The sequence below is a fragment of the Labrus bergylta genome, chromosome 23 (genome assembly GCF_963930695.1).
Source record: "Labrus bergylta chromosome 23, fLabBer1.1, whole genome shotgun sequence".
Taxonomy (NCBI): domain Eukaryota; kingdom Metazoa; phylum Chordata; class Actinopteri; order Labriformes; family Labridae; genus Labrus; species Labrus bergylta.
This window is the reverse complement of record NC_089217.1, coordinates 15,052,914-15,078,448: the sequence shown is the minus strand read 5'-3', so window position 1 is coordinate 15,078,448 and position 25,535 is coordinate 15,052,914. Positions and strand designations below refer to the sequence as shown.

The 25,535-nt window shown below is 41.1% G+C and overlaps 2 protein-coding genes across 2 annotated transcripts in view; one reads left to right on the top strand and one right to left on the bottom strand.

The window, feature by feature from the left end:
* The window catches only part of syn3 (synapsin III), a 114,505-nt gene that overhangs the window by 37,983 nt on the left and 50,987 nt on the right, over positions 1-25,535 (bottom strand). The window contains exons 5-6 of the mRNA XM_029277524.2: positions 21,893-22,049; positions 19,153-19,242 (exon numbers count right to left, since the gene is read on the bottom strand). Of these exons, the coding sequence (XP_029133357.2) occupies positions 19,153-19,242; positions 21,893-22,049 (247 nt within the window). The remainder of the gene's footprint in view (positions 1-19,152; positions 19,243-21,892; positions 22,050-25,535) is intronic.
* On the top strand, positions 728-19,056 carry LOC109984572 (metalloproteinase inhibitor 3). The gene is made up of 5 exons (XM_020634787.3): positions 728-1,034; positions 10,230-10,312; positions 11,981-12,092; positions 14,024-14,145; positions 16,091-19,056. The coding sequence occupies exons 1-5, from the start codon at positions 905-907 to the stop codon at positions 16,286-16,288; spliced, it is 645 nt and encodes a 214-aa protein (XP_020490443.1). The 5' UTR covers positions 728-904; the 3' UTR covers positions 16,289-19,056.

The following is a 25,535-nucleotide window of genomic DNA, read 5'->3' as shown; positions in this document are numbered from 1 at the left end:
TCACTCCCAACTGCACATCGCTCTTTCATGTGCAGCCCCCGTCACTATGATATCTCTCCAGTAGTTCATGACCATAGGATCCTGTTTGTGCATGTGTGTGTGTGTGTTGGTGTATTTCAGCCTTTAGGTGTGTGTAGCATGTCTCAACAACAGAGGGAAAACATTGAATTCCCCCTTGGGAATTACTTATAGTAAATCTTCTTTTTCTTGAATATATCCCATAATAAATCCCTATGCACATTTTATGATATAATTATATGTTTTGTCAACACTTCAGCATGAAATCAGTTCAAAAAATATCTACCTGTAGAAAAATATAATGTATTAACCAGCCTTATTGTGTGTTTTTAATTGTTTTCTGAATATAAAAAAAATCTAAATCATTTTTGTTCTTAACTATTGTATGCCCCTTTTTTAAATACATGTATCGTTTTGAGATTTGTTTAAATGTAAAAGTGCGTTATAAATAAATGTATTATTGTTTTAATAAGAACAAATAATCAGGCAGTTTTGGATCAAACTTTCCTGTATTAAATCTTTGTGTAATCCTAAACTCAAACTGTGGGGCTAATCTTTAACGAAAAAAAAAAAAAGAAGAAGCAGGTTTAAGTTAAGGTATGTCATCATGTCTGTAATTCGTAATGCCATCATCGGCCGCTGATTGGCCGCCCCGCCCGCGAGCTGCAGAGGTAGCGATGGGGCGTGCTATATGAAGGGCTGCGCGCCGCTCCGGGATCAGGAGAGAAGCAGCAGCGAGACAACAAGCAGAGCAGAGAAGTGGACATTACACACACACACACTCACACACACACACAGCCTTCTGCTACAACTACAGCAGCGAATCCAGGACGGACTTCATACAGTTTATTCCAGCAGCAGAGAGAAGCGGGAAAAGTTTGGAGAAATGCAGTCAGTGTACCAGCACCTGATCAGCCTGCTGTTTGTGTTCAGCAGTCTGCACGTTCACCAGCTGACAGAGGGCTGCTCGTGCGCTCTGACGCACCCGCAAGACGCCTTCTGCAACTCCGACATCGGTAAGTGACGGATTTTATGGACCCTTCTACAGCTATACCGCGTTTTTTTCCAAGCATGAAGATATTGTACAGCCTGTCAATCAAAACAGAAGAATGGACCGACCTCCTATTAATTCATGCGTGTCGTTTAGTAAAGCTTCCTTCAGTTAAGAGTAAACACAACAAGTTGCATTTACGATTATGTGACACATATCAACCCAATATTTACACCAGCTCTACTACTTTATCCTTGCATAAAGTTAAAAGGTAATAATGGATGTAGTTGGATTTTCTGAGCATTTAATTGTGAGCTAAGTTTTCAATTTTTAACTAAATTTTAATGTATTCTCATGTACAACCATATGTCAATCAATGAAAAAGAGAATACGTCTAAAGGTATCAAATATTTCCTTTTATTCACACCCAAAGTGACTGTGATTTATATATTCTGAAATCATGATCTATTCCCTCAGTCTTGTTTTGAGCTACAGGTGTGTTTTTGTTGCTTATTTATCTGCTCAGTCTGGTATTTCTGTCAGTCAGCCACCCTGTTGTACCTCAGATAGAATATGCCCAGCCTCAGCTTCATAAACATTTGGACATTGAAGGGGGGGGGGGCTTACAAAGCTTGTTTTACTGCCTGGTTATGCTTTCTCTGACTTCCCAGAAAAATATTAACTCCGCATTTGGCTTATGATGGAATTCCACTCCAACCTGTCCTCTGTTTTTAGATAACACTGGTTAAGGCTGTGGGATTATCTGATCTGCCCTGTAGGTTGAGAGGGTGTTTTTGGGTCGGGGTTTTGGAGAGTTTGGGGGGTTTAAGCGTTTCTGATGGGACAGGAGAGTTGTGACAGACTCGGGTTTCCCTGCCTGATAACATGAAATTTACCATCACCTATTTGAATTCACGATCACAACAGTCTGTACTGGTAATGACGACGTTATGCTTCATTTTCATTTGACCCAAAAACGTGAATCCATCATGAGGCTCTCTAAAACCCTGACACATAAATGCACAATAATCTCTCAGTTTGCCTGAGCACATACACACACACACACACACACACACACACACACACAAACATACACACACATACACACACACACACTGCAGCCATGTGTTCGCTCTAAAGCCTTGTGTCGGGAAACACGTTGCAAGGGAAGTCCTAGTTTCTGCAGGAACGCCTCTTTTACACACTCAGATGTGACTTTTAATAATGTTGCTCTTACAACTGGTCAGCTGTTAAGGCTGATAAGGAGAGATGACCAAAGTCTTAATAATTTCTTCTTTTTTTACAACTGAATGAAAAATATGGAACACTTGCAAAATGTCCAAAATGTCTTATCCTTATGCATAACAATTTGTTTTTACCAAACTAAATGAATACTTCTGTATGGTTTTAAGGTAAATATGCTAAATGGTAAACTGACTGCACTTGTATAACACATTTTTAGTGTCCACCGATGCAAGTTATGTATGTCAGTATGTAGCTTAGGCTAAATAAGGCTAAACCCTCCAGTAAATCCACCTTTTAGAATAGTTATTTTTACTGAAACACTCATCAGTCTGGAGTCTTGTTTTATCGGTGAGATTGCTAGGCAACCACAGGAGACTCTAGTAAGTCACAGTAAGTTATGTCATAATCCCCTAAAAAAAGAAAACATCTTTACACTTTGGCTTTTGTGCGAATCAAACTGAATAGAAATCACATCCTGAAAAGGAAAGCTGCTGCATGTGCTGGTTGGACAGAGCCAGGCTAACTGTTTCCCCCTGAGTACATTCTTTATGCTAAGCTAACTGGCTGTTGGCTGTTTTAAAAGTCAATATTACAGTCATCAGAGTGGTTTCAATATTTTTTATTCTAGCTTCAAGCTTTTTTAAACTATTCGGTTATTTATGATGTCATTGCAACTATGACACAAAAACAGTTTGAACCGTCATGTCCCTTCACTCTTCCCATTCGCTAAGACTGTTTCTGTTCCGATCTGATCTCCTATTTTGGTTTGCAATTCTGAACGAGTCCACTGCAACAAGATAAACATGGCGTGAATAAAATAAAGCAACTCATTTCAGTCTAACATTTAAGACATCCAAACCATTTAGGTATTACTAATCATTTACATTTGTACTTGTTCCTTTCGATTGTTTGAGCAGTGTCGGCTATTTCACTTTAAGAACATAATGTGCCTTTAAAATGGTCCTTCGTTGGCAGTGTCCTACTTACTACATCATCGTGCACTACAAGGCTTTCCTTTTCCAAATGCTCCTCATCCTTCAGCCAAGAATATTTGGCATTGTTGCCCAAATTTGGAGAACACAACCAGTGTATTTCTTGTAGGCGTCAGTCACTTCTTTTAGTTCCGACGTAGGCGGGAATTCACGCTGATGCTCTGGTGAATCCTTTGTAGAGTCGTAGAGAGGGAGGAGGTGTGGGCTTGGCCTACTAGCTTTCTGAGGACCCCAACTTAAAATAAAAGGAAGTCTTAGAAATAGGGCACAGATATTTGCGTTTTTGGTGAACTTTGACCACCAGGCCTGTGGGAGCGTCTTCAGCCAAGTGACCCGGTTGGAGTGATTGAAAATACCGCCTCCGCAAACACTCATGCGATGCCTTTCACAGTCCTTCAGATCTTCAGATAGCTCGTGGTGTTGGCACCCGCTGAGACTTGCATTTGTAGAATGTGGGACTGACTTCAATGGGCGCAGTGATCAGTGGTGAGCCCCACAAATCCCATTTCCAAGGTCCCAGCTTAACTCGACGTGTGCTTAGAATACTCGCAGTCCCTCTGATATATTGCTCCATCCATCGAGGGGAAACGCTTGTGAAACAGCAGATCAATGCTGTACAAGTACAAGAGTCAAAGACGGCTGCATTTATTAATCTGTGTCAAAATGACTTGTTCTGCATGTTAAAAGTTAGAATCATGATGAAACTGCACTTTTCCCTTGGCTTCCTCAATCAAAGTTAATCAAATCCAAACTTTAAGGATGTGTGTGGGAAGTCTGAATGGTTTAAAATAATCCAGTTTATGCTTTTATGCAACTTTTTCATTTACAGAGTTAACTTCAGATTACATCTACAGGTGATGATTTAAGCAAACATCTTTGGTCGTCCAAATTCGTGAAAGAAGCAAAGAATTCAAGATTGCAGTGCATCAGTTTAGAGCTCTCTTAACCTGATGTGATATTCCAAACTTGATTCATTCTTTTATTTTATGTCCATTTCTATCACCTCAAACTAAAGCCAGCATTCTACTCCTGTCTACGAGCCTACTTTATGAACATAGGCTCGGAAAAACAAAAAGAAAGCATAGGGGTTGAAATGGCCACGAGGGAGAAACCCTGTAATTCTCACCGTTGACATCAAAGGCAACAGGCCTGAATCTTCCCGAAGTAAGACTTGTAGTTGAGTTCAAAGGGGTTTTGCTCTTGTTTTCATGGCCCTGACCCATAATCACCCGCAGGCACTCCACAGGATGAATCACAATTAGGTTTTAAACGTTGGAAATTGGGTTGTTAGAGGCTGTCTTTTTAATTTGATGAATTGAAGTTGAAATATAAAGCATGACGGTTCTGTGAGAGTATCTAGTTAAGTCTTTTTATTGTCTGGTATGTTGTAAGGATCTAGATTGCATTTAGCTAGATTGCAACTTTCTTGGCAATACCTACTCAATAAACGTAATTTTTGGAGAACAACAAGTGGGAAGTCCTCCACAGTGCCTTTGAGTGGCTTGTCTCGGTTCTGACCAGGTTAGAAAGGCATCTTGTTAGTTCTCTTTGCTCACATACCTGGGCACCAAGCAATGACCTGGCTGCTTTCACACTCAGACCCAGTTGGCTGCTATTACGCAGCTCTGGTTAAAGCAGCTCATTCACCAGGGGTAATGAGCAGCGCTTGTTTTCCCAAACCTCGCCGAAGGTAAGATTAGAGGCCCGGCAGTAAACTTTGACCCTGAGATTTAATATCGCTCTGCTAGGACGCTGGTTCCCAAGCGCTCTGGGTGACAGGAGCAAATCTTTACATGATTCCAGCGTGAACCAGGTCAGTTGCTGAGGATTAGCGTGATGCGTATGCTCGTTTTGGGATAGCGGATCAGGCCATTGAGAGAAAGGGATCCTGCTCTGCTTTGGGTGCTTTGTTGGGTAAAGAGGAGTCATCAATCTGCTAATGAGCTATGTAGTGTTGAGTTAAATCACTCCCTTTTCATCAGTCCTAGCCTCCTCCAACAGGTGACAGATGACAACCTGAGCAAGCCGGAATCCCTGTGTAGAGGATTGTTATGTAAGCTCGGATCAAATATCCATAGTATTCCCAAAAGAGAGCTAAAACACAATGAGATGTCAAACATTGTAGATTCCAAACAAGCCTGGGATGTTTGTCCACTGAGCCAGGCGTATCAAATGTCCGATCCGGCCCTCCCTTCTGTAATGACAACACAGCCTCTTAGGGGTTCTATGTTTTAAACAGGAGGCCCGCAATAGGGGCCATGGATGCAAGCATAGCATAAAATATAACTATTGGACCACAGACCAGTCCTCTATTTATCATCACATCCACTTTATAAGAGAACTTAAGAGTCATTTGCCCTTCATTGACCAAGAAATAAAGGTGAACAATTTATGTCAAACCAAAAGTCTAAAGGAAACGATGAGAGGCAATCAGCAAAAAGAGCCACAGCAAGTTGGTGAATGACAAAGTGAGAAGAGAAGAGAGATACAGAAAGCAGGCACACAGATAACGCTAGGCCAACTGTCAAGGCTTCAAGAGTTGGTTGTGACTCTTTTAAGGCACACTCAGATACTCACTAATTTGGAGACGGGGCTGTACTGTGAAGGAAGCTTACGGAGACATCAATTTTGGCCTAGACAACTGGTGTTTTTGAGGTCGGTGAGCCTGGTATTATAATTTAAATGACCAGTTGGGTTAGAGATTCCCATGCATCAAGCCAACAGAAACATCTTGTGGAAAAGACATTCGTCGCCTTGATGAAAGAGGAAAACATTTTTCTTCAAAAACAAAGCAATGAAGATGAAATACAACTCTCAAGTCAAGAAATACTACATCCCACTACTCCCATCACTTGTGCCCCTTTTCTTTGCTCTGGATTAATAATGTGATTACTCAAAGTCCCACATGGGTTCACAATTCTCTCAGTAGTGCAACTTGAGGAGACAATGCAACATTTCATCTAAGACATGCAACATAATTCCAGTCTTCTGGTCTTGTATGAAAAGAAGCTAACTCTATTTGGACGTTTGTGTAACTGGTAGTTATGGGTCAGTATGCTGCCTTTAGGACTCTCCTGTACTTTGACTCTTACACTACAATGTTAATCTAGTGTTGTCAGATCAATAACATTTCCCTGTAATCAACCATGACTTATTGTAGAAGAGTTTTATTCTACATGAGTTAGTTGTCAAAGTACTTGATTGGCCGTCTTTGCATTTTGCCAGCAGTGAGTGGACGTTGCTGGCTGTATGCTGCAGCATTTCAGAGGATACAGTTTCAGTGTTTATTTTTGAGCGTGGTAGTGTGTCGTCCTGAGAATTCCTCTTCCTCCCACTCGCCTCCTCACACTTGGACCACTTTCTGCATACTAAAATCAGCGTCATGCACCTCGTGCCTTGCTCGCTCTCTCTCTCTCTCTCTCGTCCTCACACACATAAACACACACTCGCGCACAAATGGGTAACCTCGTTCCCGTCATGTCTGCAGTTTGCCACACCGTACGTAGGCTGAAATAAATGTTTCACTAAATTACATGCTCACCTTACGATTTAGCGCTTGCATTCATGCTTGTGTAATCCCCCTGCTTAAGGCGAGAGATACAGAGTGAAAAATGGATTCACTTCTTTTCTGTCAGACCCTGGTTACTGCTCTTATCACCACAAGCCTCCCACTCTTGAAAATGTATGTCAGATCCTCTGCAGAAGATGAGTGCTCGTGCGTCACAGTACTGGGCTGTAATTCCTCATCTTTAACAAAGTAAGAAGAGAGAGAGACTCTTACATAAGAGTAGAGATTTGCTGACAGATATTTCAACATAAATATTTTGTTCTATTGAGTAATAAATTAGATCATGTCGCCCAGTAGGATAACCTGTTGCTGCCTCCCATGTTTAATTCCAAATTATTTCCCAAAAATGTGTTCAGATACGTTATATAAAGTGTTTAACTATCTTTCATGTTCTGATTAGTCATGTTTAGCTATCTTAAATTAACTAGCGTTTACTTTTTGATTTGATAGAACTTTGAGCTCCATGGATCATCCAAATACTAAATGATGTGATCGGACAGATTGCATACGTAACTACAGTAAGCTTTTACAATATTAAAGTCTCATGTCAGTGTGAGCTGAACGCATGTCAAAACAGAAAACCATGCACAATGGCTCCAGTTGACTTCATATTGAGAATAACTGCAACATTCTGAGTAACACTACTTACCAAAATGTAATCTAACCTGTTAGAAAAACCTAAGAAAACCGGAAATGGTTGAATATCCTTGTGAGGTTGTATATATGTGTACATGGGGTTTAAGTGTAAGTGTCAGTATATAAGAAAGGAGTTTAAGGGTGGAGGATAAACAGACTTTTATCCACACAATATGCTCATAGTTTCAGTCGAACCAGTGTGATGTGAGATCACATTATGAAACTGGGTTAAAGAAACACTTGTAATGTAGACTTTTTGACGTGACCAGGCAGCCCTGCACTGAAACGTAAATATGACTGCTGAATGGAGGGAAGGTCAAGGGGTCGCAGTCGGGAGTATGACTCAAACCCTCTGTCTCCGGAGCAGCTGAGACCCTTCACGCATTCCTTTGGGCGATGGCACCATCGCTGGCCAATTAGTGGCCGCCTTCCAACAAGAGAGGTCCTATCTAGGTGTACTTCGGTATAATCAGCTATATTTTAGCCGGGGTCTGAGGGTTGGTTATGAGGTCAGAAACTAGGTTTTGGGGTGACACTTTAGATTAGCTGGCGGTGTATATAACTGTAACAGAAGTATCCTGTTCAATCTGCACATTCTTCTGTAATTGAGCCAAGTTCCTCTGTAATTGCAGCAGCCGACGTCTGTCAAAAAGCGCTTGGGTACATTTAGCAGAAACCATCAGGCAATGGCATTCTTTAGTTTATATGAAAAGAGTTGACAGATTAATGGATTTAATGTTTGAAATCTATTGCGAGAGGTCAGAAAGCAAGGGCAGGCAGGGAGTCAATACATACGGAGCACTAAAAGGTCTGAAGTGACGTTTGTCGTTGCTGTTTGATTTCTTGTGAAGCTGTTTATAAGTAATATAACACAATGCTGGCAGGTGAAAAACACTCAGCAATGTTCTTTGCATGTTACCTTATTCTGTTTGAAAGACTTAGATTTTGTAGTCCAGCATATTGAATGCATGTCGGTATTTATGGATTTGATACCGATGGAACATCAGATATTTTAGTGCAACAACCTAATTAACCAAGCAAACTCCAACAATGTCAGTTGGCAACTTTGGTCCAGACAAAAATATCTTTATAAAGGATTGATGCTTTAAAATTAGGACAACAATCCCTTCTAGAAAGAAGATAATTACTTAAGACTTTAGTGAACCCTAACTTTTATCTAAGGCCACTATGAGGTTGAAGGGGATGAATTGTAACCATTAAGGTGATGTTCTGACTTTACACCTAGCGCTCATCACGTCCAACTTTCACGTTGTTTGATGCCCAACCTCAACTCGACTTTGTGTTAAGTGACAGTTGGTTGCCAATGGTTGCTTTGTTGTTTGTACATTGTGGCTAGTATGTTAGCATGCGTATCTTAGCATTTAACACCAAAGCTTAGCCTCTCAGCTCCAACTGGACTTTGTGTTTAGTGCCAATTAGCCAATGCTTGAATGCTGACATGTTAAGATAAAATGCTTACCATGGTTACCATAACTTGCTTATAATTGGCATATTCATATATTTAGCACCAAAGTACAGACAGCCTCTCAAAGGTGTAAGAATTCTTCCAACCACTACTCTTCCTTTTGTCATTGACTATTTTCTTTGATTCAAATTCTACCACTGGCCATTAGAAACACTCCTTAAAGACACCAACTTAATATGAACTGTTTGAAACTCAATACGCTGTCTTTCTATTGGTAAACTGTTGGATAACTCAGTTTCCTTTGATTCGTTCATACTAGCCTAAAATAATCTTTTCCAGGTTATTTATATAAAGCCTTGGTTCACATTGGGGTCTTCATGTCCAGAATAAGTTTGTGGTCACCACTTCTGGGTGGGCGTGACGTAACTGCTTCCTGACTTTTATTTTTATACCATTTGCCTGGAAGGAAGACAGCTCGACAAATAGGGACCAAACAGAAGATGCCACATGCCTCAGACTTTTTCTTCTTTTTACCTCTCTGGGGAATGTGAGACCCAGAAGAATGTGTAAAGGAAATTCCAGCAGGAGAAGATAACAAACATAGCCTGTGTTAGTTGTGTCTGCGGCCGGTCGAATGTGGGCAGCAGGTGAACTTCACAGAGGACTGACTGCTTATGCAGGCCCCTGTGGCCTTCCACCATAAGCTTCCCTACTCCCAACACGAGTGAAAGCAAATAAATCAAAGTCAGCAACGATTGTTTTCCCTTTGTAGACATTTACATGAGGGTCCCCCGAACTGATAAGATCTTTTAAAGCCCTGATTCTGATATAGAAGGAAACCTGTTCAGAGGAAAAACATACACTGCAAATGACTTCTTTCTGATGTTTTTTTTTAATAAGGAAAAAGCTTATAGGAGTCAAATTTACGTCTTTAAGTTCCTAGAAGTGGGAGTGACATTTCCTGTAAATGCTACAAGGTTTATCTCGGTATTAGCAGCCCTCAGTCTGAATCAAAAGCAATGAGGATGAAGCCTTATTACTTGCACGAGGCCTCTTTTCCACTTACTCCTCTACCAAACTCAAACGTCCCTCTAGTATTTTTTTCTTCTTCTCTTTTTTGCATTGGCCTCCCTTGGCAAACCGCAGCAATGCAGAAAATCGGATAAATGGATTAACCGTGGTGCCAACCTAGTCCTAAAATGGTATTTATAATGGCTTTCCTAATGCCTCCTGCTGGCCGGGGCAGTGTGTTATTTGAAGGATTGGAGAGGAAAGCTCAGGGTAATACTTGCGAAGAAGGAATGTGACAGTTTGATCTGAAGTCATTGACCACACTGTCTCTTCTCTTCACAGTGATTCGAGCAAAAGTGGTCGGCAAGAAGCTCCTGAGAGATGGGCCCTTTGGAACGATGCGCTACACAGTCAAGCAAATGAAGGTATGAACGTAAATCTTATCGCTGCTCCACAAAACACCAAATCACTTCAAGGAAGCCTGTCTCCATGGGACGTGCAAAATAACCACTAGGCCACCGGCTCCCCATTATTTAATAAATCAACGGAGAAACACATCTTCATTTTTGGTGGAATGACCAAGCTTGTGAATGTCATGTGGGTTGTCAAGTTATCAGCATTTTAAACGACAATACTTTTGCTACCAAAACGTTGCATGGGACTTCTACTTTTGTTGCCATGGTACCAATACACTGCCAATGTATTTCTGAAGTTCAGACAGTGCTGTCACCTCTTCAGTTCTGTCTGTTAAACGTAGCATTTGTATCTTTATGGAACACCAAAAGGACTTTGAATTAACCTCACCCGCTCTCTCTTTTGAAAAATAAAAGGCTGAAGGTTGGTAGTTTTCTTGAACTTTGGTATTTTGTGATATTATTGATCATTAAAAGAATGGTGAAATCAAAAAACAGTATCATAAAGTATTGAACATTTTGACAACCTTATTGCAAGGTTAGTTTGACATTAAACATGTAGCTATGTAACCCATGATTTTGTTACCACTGGACCATTTAATTCAGTGTTTAACTCCAGGGAAAAATAATCACTTAAATGCATTTCTTACTTTAAGAAAATTCTTTACCTCCCTTTGAAATGCACCAGTGATGAAATGTCATACACTTGCAGGAACCTCTTTAGCTACAGGACTGCTCCTCCGCCCCCTCAGCTGCTGTTTGATAGCCGAGAAACGGTTTGGGATACTTATCCTGAAAGCCTCTTCTTCACTTCCTCTATATTCTTATATAATGCTGCATATTTCTGACAGATGCTGACATGGGCCTGCTGCTCACACAGGAGCCAGGCCGGAGGATTAGCGGGCTTAAAGGCATTTCAGCTCAACCAAACTTCACCCTCAGAGTGTAAACATCTCAATAGAGTCATGCACTGCATCAGTACAATCCCAGTTTGTATAAAAGCATTAAGTGGCCTCTTATTAGTGAAGCGCACACATCATCACTGTAAGGATTATCCCCAGGAATTAGAGGTGACCTTTGCACCTCTTGGTGTTATGTATTTGTATTACAGTCTGCTGGTTCATACGGCAAACAGTGGGTTTCCTTGTGAGCTGTCGGAGAATACAATTCCCTCCAAATTTCAACAAATCCTATGAGACAAATGCCTTTTGCTTTCCCAAACCTCCGCAGTTTCAGGCTTAAGTCACAGTTTGTTCTGCTTTTCTGGGAGCTTCACGTCTAAACAGGGATTTCCTGTTGTTCCCAGACAAATAAATTACTCTGAAGAAAACAGTTCTCAGGGCAAACGCTGTGCGCTCTGCATGCCTGAGCTAAACAGAAGGAGCTGAGGTCCACCGTGGTTCAGTAATGACCTTTTGCCAAAGCAGCATCAAAGTGAAAGCGTATTGCACAACATAATTATGTTAACTATGATTTAGTTAAGGGCAGTGCCTAATACTGCTTCTCCCACGAAGCAGTCCTTCAGGAATGTCATCTGATAAAGCAGGAGGACTGTTTTCTTTCCTGATTATTTACGAGAGGAGTTGGGGTCAGGTTTAGTAGTGTCAGGTGGAGGAGTACAGCATTGCACCTTTTCACTCAGGTTGTAACTCCAGATTTATTTTTTTCCATGTCTTGCAGATGTACAAAGGATTCGACAAGGTCCAGCACGTGCAGCACATTTACACAGACGCCTCAGAGAGTCTGTGTGGTGTCAAGTTTGAAATCAACAAGTACCAGTATCTGATCACAGGTAAGCTTACTGTCTGACTTTGTCTTTAACAAGGTTCACTTACATATGAGCGACTTGTGCCCATAAACACTTCAGAGCGAGTTTGATTGGCCTAAAATCCCCTCTCACTCCTCTCCTCTCCAAGGACTTCCTCATTTGCCCTGTGACACAAACTTTCCGACTATTTATAAACTACAACTAACAACAGTGCAGGCATGCAAAGTAGGGACCCTTTTTTCATTAAACTTCTGCACTTTTTCCCCCTCAACTTCTCAGGCCAGAAGCAGCCGTTTTCTCCCTCTCTCAAGTGGTAATTAACAGCTAGCAGGAAGCGACTGGTGTTTTCCAGCCAAAGCTTTTTATGAGTTGCTATTTCCAACAGAGGTGCAGTTTACTTTGGACCCTGCTGTGCTTGGCGCATATAACTGTCGCTAAGTCCCCAACCTGCAAATACTGTAACTACACCCCACAGTTCATGTGAATGAGCATGCGTTGCCAGGCAGCGACCGATTTTGTTTACCCAGTCAGAGTGCGAGTGACATCACTGACGTCTTCAGTGTTCTCAGGGCGTCTATATTAAGTCCTCCATATGATCGAGACTGCATTACGTGCACTTAAAACACACCATGGCCTATGAAAGGAGCTGCTTGGCTCTCCTTTGATCAAGCCTCCAGTGCTCCAGGCCTGATCAGTATTTAAGGAGCATGTCACACACTCAACACTATGTAATAAGCCGGAGAGTGACTCCAGTAATCCCAGCGTGGGGATGCAGCCCCGAGCAGGGAGGTTCAGGGGGGTCGAAGAAACACGTATTTGTGAGCTGTCAAATTCCCGTATGGTGACAACACATCGACGGAGACATATGGTGACAAATCATGAAATACTGAGAGCTCACAGGCTGCAGCGGTGCACCTGTCTCAGGAGGCGGTTAGCCGCTAACGGTCCAGCGTTAAAAATAGATGTCTGTTAACCTTTGGAAATTCTGAAATAGAGGTGTTGGTTTAATATGGGCTTTCAGTGTGGGATTGTCTTTCCTTAGGTAAACAGGTTGGATTGCTTGAGCAGTGTGTTTGCATTATCCTGTGTTACATGTAGAGGATTATGAAATTAGGCAAATTACAAACGGCATTTGTTGCCTTAAAGATTAGGAATAAGTCTACAAAGTTTCATACCAGCCATTCAATGCTAACTGTGATTAAATGACCATCAAGGATTGTGGTATTTTTAAGCTTTCAAGCTACAAATCTAGTTCTGTCTATTATTTCTCATATCACCACTTTAGTCTTAAAGTGGGATCACTAATATTTTCACGGACCCTGGTTATAAATTCAGTTGGTGGTCAGCTTGCTCTTGCTTTAGCCCCACAAGTTAGTTGACATTAACAGTTTATAGTAAAAGATCTCAAATATTGGATGGCTTCCCCTTAAATGTCAAACAGATCCTTTTCCCGTATCCAGAAAGACGCAGTTGAGTTAGAGGTCCCTCACTCACTACCCCCACCCCTCACCCGCCTGTGCCTAATTAGCACTAATTACAAACGTCTCATGCAAGATGCTTATTTTAGAAAACATTCCAGCCCTAATGTATGCACTTCAAGATCATCACTACAAGCACGTTATCATGCTACCTAGCATTTAGCTCAACGCACCAATGCACATATGTATAAGCTCCCCTTTTAATACAAGGGCACATGTTTTATCAGTCTTTTAGCACCTGTTCAGACTTGTGACTGCAGAAGATAGAAGCCATATCCACACCACCTGATCAGCTGGAATCAGGTGTTAACATTTGTACTAAAGTCAGATGGCATGTTAACGGTCTCTGGAGCAGCAGGTGGCTGTCAAGTTGCCAAGTAGCACCAGAAATATTTCCTTCAATCCTAAACACAGCTTATTAGATTCAAATTGTTTTTCAAAATAGTAACCGGTTCCATCTGTTCTTTTCTTCCTCAGGTCGAGTTTATGATGACAAGGTCTACACAGGTCTGTGCAACTTCAATGAGCGGTGGGAACGTCTCTCATTGGCCCAGAAAAAAGGCATCAACCATCGTTACCAACTGGGCTGCGCTTGCAGGGTGAGTAAAAACATTGCAAAGTAACCTTTGTCAAAACAGGACATTCAATTTGCTTTATGAGGATGAAGCAGGAGGTTCAAGAGAAGGAGGAGTTAAATCTGACTCCTTCATTTCACATCTTAAACTGAATGTTGCAGGGTGTCTGTAAAGTCAAGTAGAATATTGATTAATGTTTAAAGGAGAAAGGGAACTCTTTCTTACTGAAGTGCCTCCCCTGTGTGAGTCAAACCGATTAAGGCTCATTTATGGTAATGCTCAGTTTCTATTTGGCTAGCCAACACATACTTGCATGGCTAGAACCGGTCTGTTAAACTCCAATAACCTTCACGGTTAAATGGCTGTAGTGCCATATTGTTGTTATTGAGGATAAATTATGAGCCCCGTTTCCTCTACAATACATAATAGCTGTTCCACAGAGACAGAAATTCAGAGAAAACAAGTTTCACCACTGTCAATGTGAGTTAAGTAACAGCTCTGGAATCAGCTCTAGTCTTCATTCCAAGTTTTCTGTATCTGAAACATGTAGCCTGACGCTGTGCAGCTGCTGACCCGCCTCGTAAACGTCCTACTGTACATAAGTGTCCTGGACATCTGCTAACACCATCAGGCCCTATCAGTATGAGTGGCTTAGCAGAGAGACTTATTTGTTCCCAGTGCAGGCAGCGACTGTAAACCGTCTTCACTGTGAAGATGGCAGCAGCCCAGAGGCATCCAGAGAAGGCCATCGATCAGCTGAGGCTTCGGAGTGAGAGTCAGGGATCACAGGCGGGCGTAAACATCATCGCACTTATTTAAGGCACTCGGTCATCCTCCGCATTCCTCTCCTAATGATGATTTATCTTGGTGGAAAGAAAGGAAGCGTGTTGCACCGGTTAGAAAATTATTCTCCACACTCCATTTAAACTGCACAAACCAGGAAGTTGTGTCTAACATTTCTGAACCGTGGAGGGCAGACTCTTCATGCATGAACAACAAAAACAACAAAAAAAAAAGAAAAGTGTGCCCTCTTAACTTTCTGAGTGACTTTGCTGGCACATTCAGATCCAGAGAAGTGCAGCTGATGACTCCTTTCTGCTGTCATAAATAACACGCCGCGTTTCCGTTCATCACCTCTGAGTAGCTATGTGCTTCTTCCTGTCAATTCATGCGGTGTATTCATCCATGATGCTGCTTGTGTTTTTGTGCGAGCACCTGGAGGTGTGACGCATGAAAGAGACTCAGTAAAATGTAATAAAATATGATTATGAGATGACAAAATCAACGCTACTTCAGGATGCTGGCTGACGTACTTGAAGCATTCTAAATAAAATACATACAAAAAAAGCCAGTGAATGCTTCCTCACTTTACGGTTGATGATTCAAAAAGCTGCCCTTTTACACCTTAGGCTAATCTGCTGCAGTAATTGAAAGCAAATACTGAAAAGCGGTAGCGCAAAGATGAGATTCCATCTTCTTAATGTGTAATCTAGTGCATCTTTTGAACGTAGACGCTGATTTCTAGTGGGAAAACTGTGTGAAAATGTTTTCACTCACTAAGGGATTTCTACTTTTGACTTTTACAAAAAACGTTTCACCCCCTTGGCTAACTGTTGTTGCTAAAGGGTTAGCCTCAATTGGAATATAAGCCCCTTGACGATCCTCTGACAAATGTGTGAATGCCATTTACTTCTGAAATATACTTAGGGGCTATTTGCTTTCCTTGGAAGACTGAGGTGCCTTGCTCAAACAAGTATGCTAAATATCAAACTAGTTGCACCAGACTGCTAGCTTACATTATCTTAAAGATAATTAGCATGTAGAAACAGCTAGCTTCGCTCCATCCAAAATTGTCTTTGATTCATACATTGAACAAACAATATAGAACATGTCCCACTGGTTGTTGCTAATATACTGTTCTGTTTCTTGATTCATGGCTTCATCTCCAGTTTTGCTTCTGTCTCCTCAGATTAAGCCCTGCCACTATCTGCCCTGCTTCGTGACCTCAAAGAACGAGTGCCTATGGACGGACATGCTGTCCCACTTCGGCTATCCCGGCTACCAGTCCCGGCACTACGCCTGCATCCAGCAGAAGGAAGGCTACTGCAGCTGGTACCGGGGCATGACCGCACGCGACAAAACCACCATCAACGCCACTGACCCCTGAACCCAAAATCACATCGCCCCAAAAAAATCCACTGCCACCTCCCTGTATCCGTCCCGTCCTTTCAGTTCTAGAGAATTACAGGACTCTTAAAGCTCACTGGCCTGAGTGTCAGCCTCTTTTAAAGGGGTTTTAAAAAGAGAAAAGAATAAATCCATTACAGTGCCTGTTTTGTAGCACTTCTGATTGAAAAACAATACCTTTTTTTTGTTGTGCACATTGCCCTGTCGAACTTTAATAACGACTTCCCGTACCAAGTAGCCCTTCAATTTAAAAGTCTCTTAAGAGATATTTGAAGAACTGTCTAAATTATAGAAATAACGTCACTGTGTTTCTTTAGTCAAAGACGAGCAGTGACTGGTACATAATTAAAATGATCAAGCATCATAAGGGTAAATTAGCCACCAGCAGTTAGCTTATTGCTGACCTAGTATTACTATATTTTTGTACATAAAGGTAGGTTTAGCTTCTCACAAGTAAAGGTCATTCATTCATTTCATTTAAACAGTTCAAACAATTATCACTCTGTAAATTTGAGATTTAAAGGAGCCACATTATTGCTTGTGAACTGCACATGCTAGCGTTAGCCTCAGTTCTGCACATTAGCAAAACAGACCACAGGCAAGGAACTTTTCTACAATACTGATCGAGTGCCAATGAGAGGTTTTATCCCTGACAGTTACACCTCTTATTCTGGCTAGAATCTTTTTTTGTTTTTTTTGAAAATGGTATTGTTTTACAGTGAAGTACACATTGATTATGTTGACGGTTTATACTGTTTGCGTTTCTATGAATGCTAGCATCTCTGCTTACCTGAATGTTTGCAAATGTAACTCGTTTTGCAGTTATATGACAAACGGCGCCCTCTCTATTGAGCACTGATGAATATCTTAAAATATGTCTGTGTTACAGTGCCAACGCAGGGGAGAGCTCACTTCTTGCAGAGATGATTTTTATTTTATTTTTTTGCTGTATATAACGTAAGCTACAGAAATGAACTATCAACTCAGCTGAAACCTCTGTAATACTTTTATTTATATGTTTAATGGAATTCACGTTTACCATGTGGTGTGTCTGCAAAAAACAAAACAAAAAATATATATTATATAACATCCAGTCAGAAGACAACCACCACAGCCTGTGCAACCATCCACAATGAAGGACCAGTATATCCAATGGTATGGTACTTATGGTACTTTTTGATTGGCTTGGTCATATTAGTTCCCCTGGCTGGTACTCTTCACACGCATCAAGCATAGACAGAGGTTTCAGACAATGAGATATTTTGTAAGTGTATATTCAAACTTTTTGTATTTAACTATTGCAAATGGACATATTATATATATAAATGAAAGTAACAATATTGTCACTAAATTCATTCTTCTTCACCTGTTCCATCCAGGGTTTTTTTGTTATCTCTTCCCAGTGCCGTACCTTCAGTCCATTCCATTTGTAGACACAGACTTGCCTCAAAAGGGGGTAACGGCTCCTCCATCATGAAAAACTAAATCAATACTGTACTGCTAACCAAAGCAGCATTAACCTTCCAAGGGCGCATTTTGCATCACAGCAGCATGTCGAAGGCTGTCCTTTTATTTATTTATTTTTGTAAGACTAAAGACTTAGAAAACAACACATGAAAATCTATTACAATTAGTAGAGGCCAGATAATAGAACATGCTAATGTTTCACATGTTAGTAGTTAACAACTTTTAAAACAAATTAAGGTTACGGAAAGCGGTCCCATTTTGAAGGCTCCTTCAATATGGGGCCTACAAATGTGTCCTAGCTTGCGGTACAAATGTTAAAAACTAAAGGGGCCTTGACACTTTGGATATGTTAGCTAATCTCAGTGCAGCTGTCGAGGTAGCTAGGCAACAGGAGTTTGGTAACATAAGGGTAGGGTTGGAACCGCTGGTGATGCAAACAACAAAACCCTCTTTAGACAAACCATCTCAGTTCAGTTTGGCATGAGTGCTCTCGAGGGCTATAGATTATAGGTCCTTCAAAGTACACAACCCCTGAATTGGGACACAGCTTGTTTACTAATTAAGACGCTAGCATACGGCCTTTTAGCTTAGCCTACCTGGTTCTGCTCGCAAGTAATGAAATCTGCCTAACAGAATCCTAAAGCTAACTTGTTTTCAAACCAAACCAACACCATTAAAAAGTAGATTTGGTATTCTTGGCCAGGTTTTTAAACACTTTTTGAGAGAGTTAACCTAAAAACGTACAACAGCCAAGCCAATGTAGCTGTTTCCAGTCTTTTATGCTAAGCTAAGACTAGCTAAGGCTTCTGTAGTTGCATATTTAATTGACACACATGAGAAATGGTACCAGAATTCTCACGTGTCTGAGCTTATTTCTTAGAATATCAATGAAATGTTAGAAGTATCACCCTGTCAAATTGACATGAAATGATAAGGCATAATATTTTTATTTTTAGAGGCTATCAGACAGGTTACTGAGCATCAAGGGAAAGTTTTTCAAGGGTTTTTAAATGTGATGAAGGGGCCCTTTCCTCCAGTTGTGGCATCTCTGTGTCATTATTTCTGTGGTTCCTGATTGTGTAAATATACTGTCTGCTTAACACAGAAACAGTCAAGTTTGATCCTTTAAGAGAAATTCAATCGAGGAAGCTGTGTACAGTCTGTGTGTGAACACTGATTCCTGACGTTCGTGGGGGGATGTTTCCTTGTAGGGGTTATAGAAATGTTTGACTTAATTTCTGTGTTTTATATTTTTATAATAAAGAGTTAATGAAAAACTGGCGACACAAGGCCTACAGAGATTTTGTTTGTGTTGTGTGAGCATGTGTTTGTTCTCTGGTTTGTTTAAATGAAGAAAAATATCTGCAAGGCACTTACCATCTGTGAGTGGTTGGGATAGAAGGTTTGTTCATTCAGGGGGAATTTCTCTGGACCGAGGGAGTGGTACAGCTTAATCATCTGAGAAAACTGCAAACAGAAATAAACAAAACAGTCAGATGTCAACATTTAAAAAGTGTCTGTAGCACAACATTACCAATCAGACTTGGTGGCATAATGGGTAATCTCCAATTGAACATCTTATTAGGATTCTACGGGGTGTCTTGCCCCATCAGAAGTTTGTGAAAGGATCCAATATAGAGTTACCCAACTCTGACAGTGGAGGCCTGAACTGTTTCCCAGGAAGGAAATCAAGAGTTTTAAATGATGTAACTTACTTTTTCTGGTGGACCTTCTTTGCTTTACCTGCTGTAGCTGCTTCAGATGATAGTTTGAACTTGTATCCATATCAGAACAGTAGAGTTAACCTCACAACAGCTGAATTGTAGTCTGGGCTATATTCTGCTTAAGTGGATGTTGCTGATGTCTTCTACTATATATTTTTTTCATATGTGACCTTTGGCTCAGTAAAATTAGTGTGTGGTCCAGAAGTCTACATTGATAATCTCTGAAGGGGGGTGTTTGAACATACCCCAATGACAGCTGGGCTGTCATTGGGGTATGTTCAAACAGCTGGGCTGTCATTGGGCAAAACCCTGGACTGGTGGCCAGTCAATCACAGGGCTGACGTATAGAGACAAACAAGTAGCCACACTCACATAAACACCTACAGGCAATTTAGAGTCACCAATAACCTAACGATCATGTCTTTGGACTGTGGGAAGAACCCTGAGTACCTGGAGGGAACCCACAGTACATGCAAACTCCACACAGAGAGGCCCTTTCTGACGGGGACTGGATCCAGGAACCTTCCTGCTGTGAGGCAACACCGCACTGCTGCACCAAAGTGCAGCCAACCTCCAGTCACAGAATAAGCCAAATAAATTGAAAAGACTTTTAGTTGGTAAGTTGGCTCAGAGGACAAGCTGAAGTGTCTTAACTACTTCTAAGGTGGGGGAAATAGGCCAAACAGTTATATTTGGCTAAGAAATCCCAGCATTCTGCAATTGATGATGTAAGAGAGTCCTTTTTACTCATCCATCCAACTTTGAGATGTATGGCAGTAACAGAAAGAAAACATGAAAGACAAGTTGAACAGTTTGAGTTGGGCACTTTCATTAAATTGACTCGACCATGATCAAAGAGAAGTTACTCTTTATTCTTCACAGACATGCTGAACTCTTTGGTTTGTATCTTTGTGGGGAAAGAATCTTTTACATCATGATAATGATGCAAAACTTTGAAGCTTTGCAGAAACGACTTGAAGGTCAATGTCCGTACTGTCATGGACTTTCCTCCTAAGGCGATGAACATTATCCACAGAAATAGGAATTGTTTTATGCTTGCATTTGCAAAAAAGTTCCAGTTTCAGACAATGATCTATTGATGACAACTGCTGTGAACACCCACATAAACGACTAAAACGCTGGAGTACACGGTGCACAGTGCCAGGCCAGTAGTTGTTGGTATGACTTAATATTGAAACAATAACATGCATACTAACATACTCATCCTTTGCATAGTAGTGAATTTTTTTTTTAAATCTCAGTTTTCAGAGGAACTGCATATTGCCAGTTTACATGAGGACATAAAGGGAGCTGTTTTCAAAGGCTTGCACTGTGGAACCCATTATCAAAACTTTGCATTTCAGGCACCCAAAACTCTGTCATTATCATGTAAACGTAAAGCCAAAACGCCACAAAAAGGGTTACTCTTCTCGGCTGAAATGGCTGACCTGACTTCAAGCCCAATTTATATTTATGCAAAACGCCAAACAGCTCATTACAACATGGCTAAAATATGTTGGAATAACACAAGTTATTTAAGTTGGATTCAAATTTTGGGGGTCTGCTCTGGCTCCATTGCAACCTGAGAAGACCACACCAAATACTAAAATATCTTGAAATGTAACATTGTATCTTATCACAATATATGAACGTGATAAGTTGAGCTGGGTAACAATGTAATCAATGATCTCATGTAGGCTGATGATTTGCCAATTTGTTCCCTCTAGCAGCGCTAGAGCCATTCTGACTATGGAGTAACATATGACGTGCAATACAATGCTAAAAAGAGTACTGTGTTTATATGCAGTGGGAAAGGAACAGTGTTTTATCTGCTTTCTAACATGGCTCCTGAGTCAGCCAATAAAGATGATGATGTGTTAAACTGATATTATATCCAATATGGCTGCTTTTAACACCAGCTTCCACAAAAGCTACTTGATGAAAAATAAATGGATTCCTGTATGAAAGAGGGCAGCCTGGTTAGGATGTGGGCTTTCAAAGGGGGAGGGAGATCATAAAAGAGCTAACATTGTTGTAAATATGTGATAATTGAGCTCAAATATGGTGCAGTGCATTTTTCGCCACTGAGGAATTATGTGTGTGTCTCTTGTGAAACATACTTGCTCTTTAAAAGTTATAATTTAGGTCAAAAGACTACAATTATGAACCCAGCATTTACACTCTTTCACTGCATTCTTGTAAGCTGTAATCTGTCTACAGAGTAATAATGTGCAGTGGTGGAGGCCACTCGCTCCACCTTCTCCAGAGACAGGTGTTACAGCTCCCTATAATAGCCCAAATAAATCAGTCGGAGGCAGCCGCCAAGGGAGGGCCTCCCGACACCGTTCTGTGGGTTAAAGCAGAGAAAGACAGTGCATTTAAAGATTGCTTACCACCCAGGGTTTGCTGCAAAAGTTGTAGATGGAGAAGAGAGAGTTGACACTCGGGACGCCTCCGAAATGCATGCCGATCACAAGGTTCCTGAAGTCCTCGCCGGGGATCATGCTGTAGGCGTGTTGGCGAATCAGGACGAAGTCTGGCTTAAAGGACCTGCAGCAGGATGGAGAGTGGAGTTTGGGTTAGGTATCTGAAAGGTTTTGGTATTAGGTTAGCAGACTTTCACGGTCTTTGATTGGGAAATTAAAGGTAGTTTAGGGGAACTTTAAAAGGCAAGATTTGTATCAAACTTAAGTATGTTTTGTACTTTGCTTCTTAAATTCCCTTAAACCAGCCTGTATTAATGCTAATTTTGCAAATGTTTGCAAGCTAGCACGCCTTACTAAAAAGGTGCACATGGAAACTGCTAAACATGTGCGAGATAGCGTTTCCTTTTTTGGCAAGTTAGAAAGCTAATGTTGTTAGCTTAAAAAGCATCTCTATGCCAACACGGCCAGTCACCTGCCTTCAGAACTGACCAATAGCTGTGGATGGATCGGTTGTTCTTTGACTAAATTGTCATCAACAGGGCCTTTTTTTAATGTAGCAAGTTGACGTAGAAAACATTCTTGTCTTTATTGTTGTGTTTATTAATAATAATCTTGTCATACAGTATATTGTAGTGTGTGTATATAAAGTGTGTTGAACCATGAACTTCAGTGGTAGCAGCCAACAGCCATTGCTGTGAGGTTAATATCACATGAACGTGTGTCTTTTACAGGAGCATACACCATTGTTTCACATTCAGATAACTTGTGGTATAATCTACATTGGATGGTTATGACATTATGGCTAATAATCGAATTCCCTATGGAGAAAATTGATGGGATCTTTACTTCCAGAACCACACTGTTCAGCTCTACACTTTAATCAAAGTTATTGTACTTGTAAGCATACCTGTTCTGACAAAATAATACCAGCAAAATTAAAGGTTTTGCAGCCAAGCTTTTTAGTTTTGAACTTCGTGAACCCTGGCCATCCAAACATCTGAAGAGCTGACACTGACACTCTGAAGAAGGACTCTCATGACAACTGAAGGGTAAACATGACTTGTGAATTCAAATGCATTAGAAAGTTCTGAACATGATTTCCAGACAGAAAGGTGCATTGCAAGTTTAAAGCCCTCAATTTATCTTGTTTCATGTAAGCTTTTTTACCCCAGTGTCTGTTTAACGAGAATCACCTCTGTAACCTGACTGTTCTCAGGTCAGACGTCACCTCTGTCATCACATTAACACACTGCATCTGGGCTTTGTGTAAACAGTCAGGGCCCTTATTCAGCGACTGTGTCAGGCTGAAGGGGTGAAGAACTGTTTCTTGGTGCACCTAATCTTTTTGGACCATCCATCCAATTAACACAGCCTAATCCTTCCTTTACACATTGTTCTGGGAGTAGGGCCAAGCGACCCATCAGGCACCTGGAGGCCTCGTTTAAAGTTCACACGTCTCACATTAACTCAGGAAACTCAATACGACTGCAGTCATGGTTTACACATTAATGTTTTCAGTTTAGATTTAGGCATGGGGCAACTTTGCATGTTTCACATTCTTGTCATTTACTGCAGTTTTAAAATCTTTGGTGCTAGTTCGATCTTTTATCCAGTAATGTGCTCTTAATTTAAAGAAACAATATGTAGATTCCACCGCCAGGGGGGCTCTGAATCATTACTACAATAACGTAGTAAACCAATGCAGAAGTGCAAAATCCTGCAGTTTTTCAAGTGTCCGCTTGAGGCTGGCTCCAGGAGCACCGGAAGTCTTTTGATTTTGTGAACGATACGTGTTATCCAGGTGACACTTGCACAACACATATATGTCACCTGTCATGAGTGTGTGTATGTAGAGGTAAACACAAACTGGAAGTAAAGGGCGGCAGGATGCAGAGTGAAATTACAGCCAGGTCCTTAAAGAGGATCTGGGTCTTCACGTGTTGCTTATGTTAGACCGGGACTCGACTGGCTGGCCTACTGAGGACTGATCAGGTCTTGGCGACAGAGAGACTACAGCTGTTCTTCCCTGCTGCTGCTGCTGCTGCTGCACTCAGCCGCAGTGGCAGCAGACCAAACGATCTGCTATTTATACTGGATGAAGCTGTTTATTAGAGCTCCAGAACCAAACCAGACCCCAACAGTCCATGTGAGACTCAAGTTCCTGTTTTTATTATTTGTGCAAACGTGCCGTTTCCAGCAAAACACCCAAAGCTCAAAGAGAATAACATTCTGCTTCAGAAGGTGCACTTGAACTTGAAGTTTCAAGCTGCATTAGTCTCAGCATTGACTTAAAATACACCTGTCATACCAATCTAAAAGAATATGGAAGTGTTGCATCCAAGAGAATGCAGATATCGGAGTAAGTAGAACTGAACCTTATCCATTACTATGCTGATAATTTTCCTGATGAATATATTCATTATTCTATAACATGTAAGGAAATGGTTAAATACCCATCACAACATTTACAGGAATCTAAAAAACAAATATTTTGTTGTGGTTTCTCTTGTAGAACCAGCATAACATAAGATAAGCGTGGAGATGTATAGGCGTTGAGAGGATCAGGGTTGGAATGCAATCCATTACCAAACTGGAACTGGAACTCATCTAACATTGATCTTGCTTTATTTAATTGTTATTTAAAAAAATCCACATGTGTGAAGCTAATGATGCCACCCCTACATGTCGTCTCACTACCCAAACTCAAGTTGCTTCTAATCAACACAAGTTGCCTGACCAACTGTAAAACAACAGCACATTGTAAAGGAAGTCTTAGCAGGGTGCCCTTTGTCGCTAACCATTAGCAACACTGGAAGACCCAAAAAGGTTGGCCTTCACTCCAAGAGGAAATATCGTCATCAGACAAAAAGAAATGAGTTCAAAAATTGCCTGAGCCTTACAATAAAAACATCCACACATAAGACATCAAGCTATCTGTTACTCCATGAAATGCAGAGGGGCTGTGACAAAGTGTTGTTAGCATTGCATGAGAATACTTCGGTTTACTCTGAAAAGATTTGTCAAACACTTGGAAGTATATTTTGGAAGAGCAGTAAGCAAGAAAATATATTTTTAATTTTCTCTTTCAAGGGATAATTGAACAACTTCAAAAGGGATTCTAACAACAGTTGTAAATGTAATGGTGACATATTAAATATGACTGATAAAAAACAGCTTCAACAAGCTGTACTGTTGAACATCAAACTGTTTACTCAATGCAGTGTTAAATAAATGCATAAAACCAGATATAGAACACCTTTCTTCTACCTCATTAGCACAGACAGTCCAGATGCAGAAAAGCCTGAGCCCACTGGGATGGCTTTCACTGGGCTGCGGTTAATGGAGCGTGTGCCCTATAGCAGCAGAGCATTACTGGGGTTTGCCACCCATTAACTTTGTTTTTCTTCCCAAGCAGGGCTCCCTGGGGGACGTGGAGAACACTGAAGCAGCACATCTATGCTTTACGATCCCAATCGCTCGGGCCCTACAGTCATCACTTCTCGGGCGATATGCTAATGCGCCCTTTGAATGGGGTTATCAGCGGCGCAATAAAGGCTGATAACAGGCACTGATGGGGGTAAAGCAGGGTTATAGATCAGGACATGAGGAG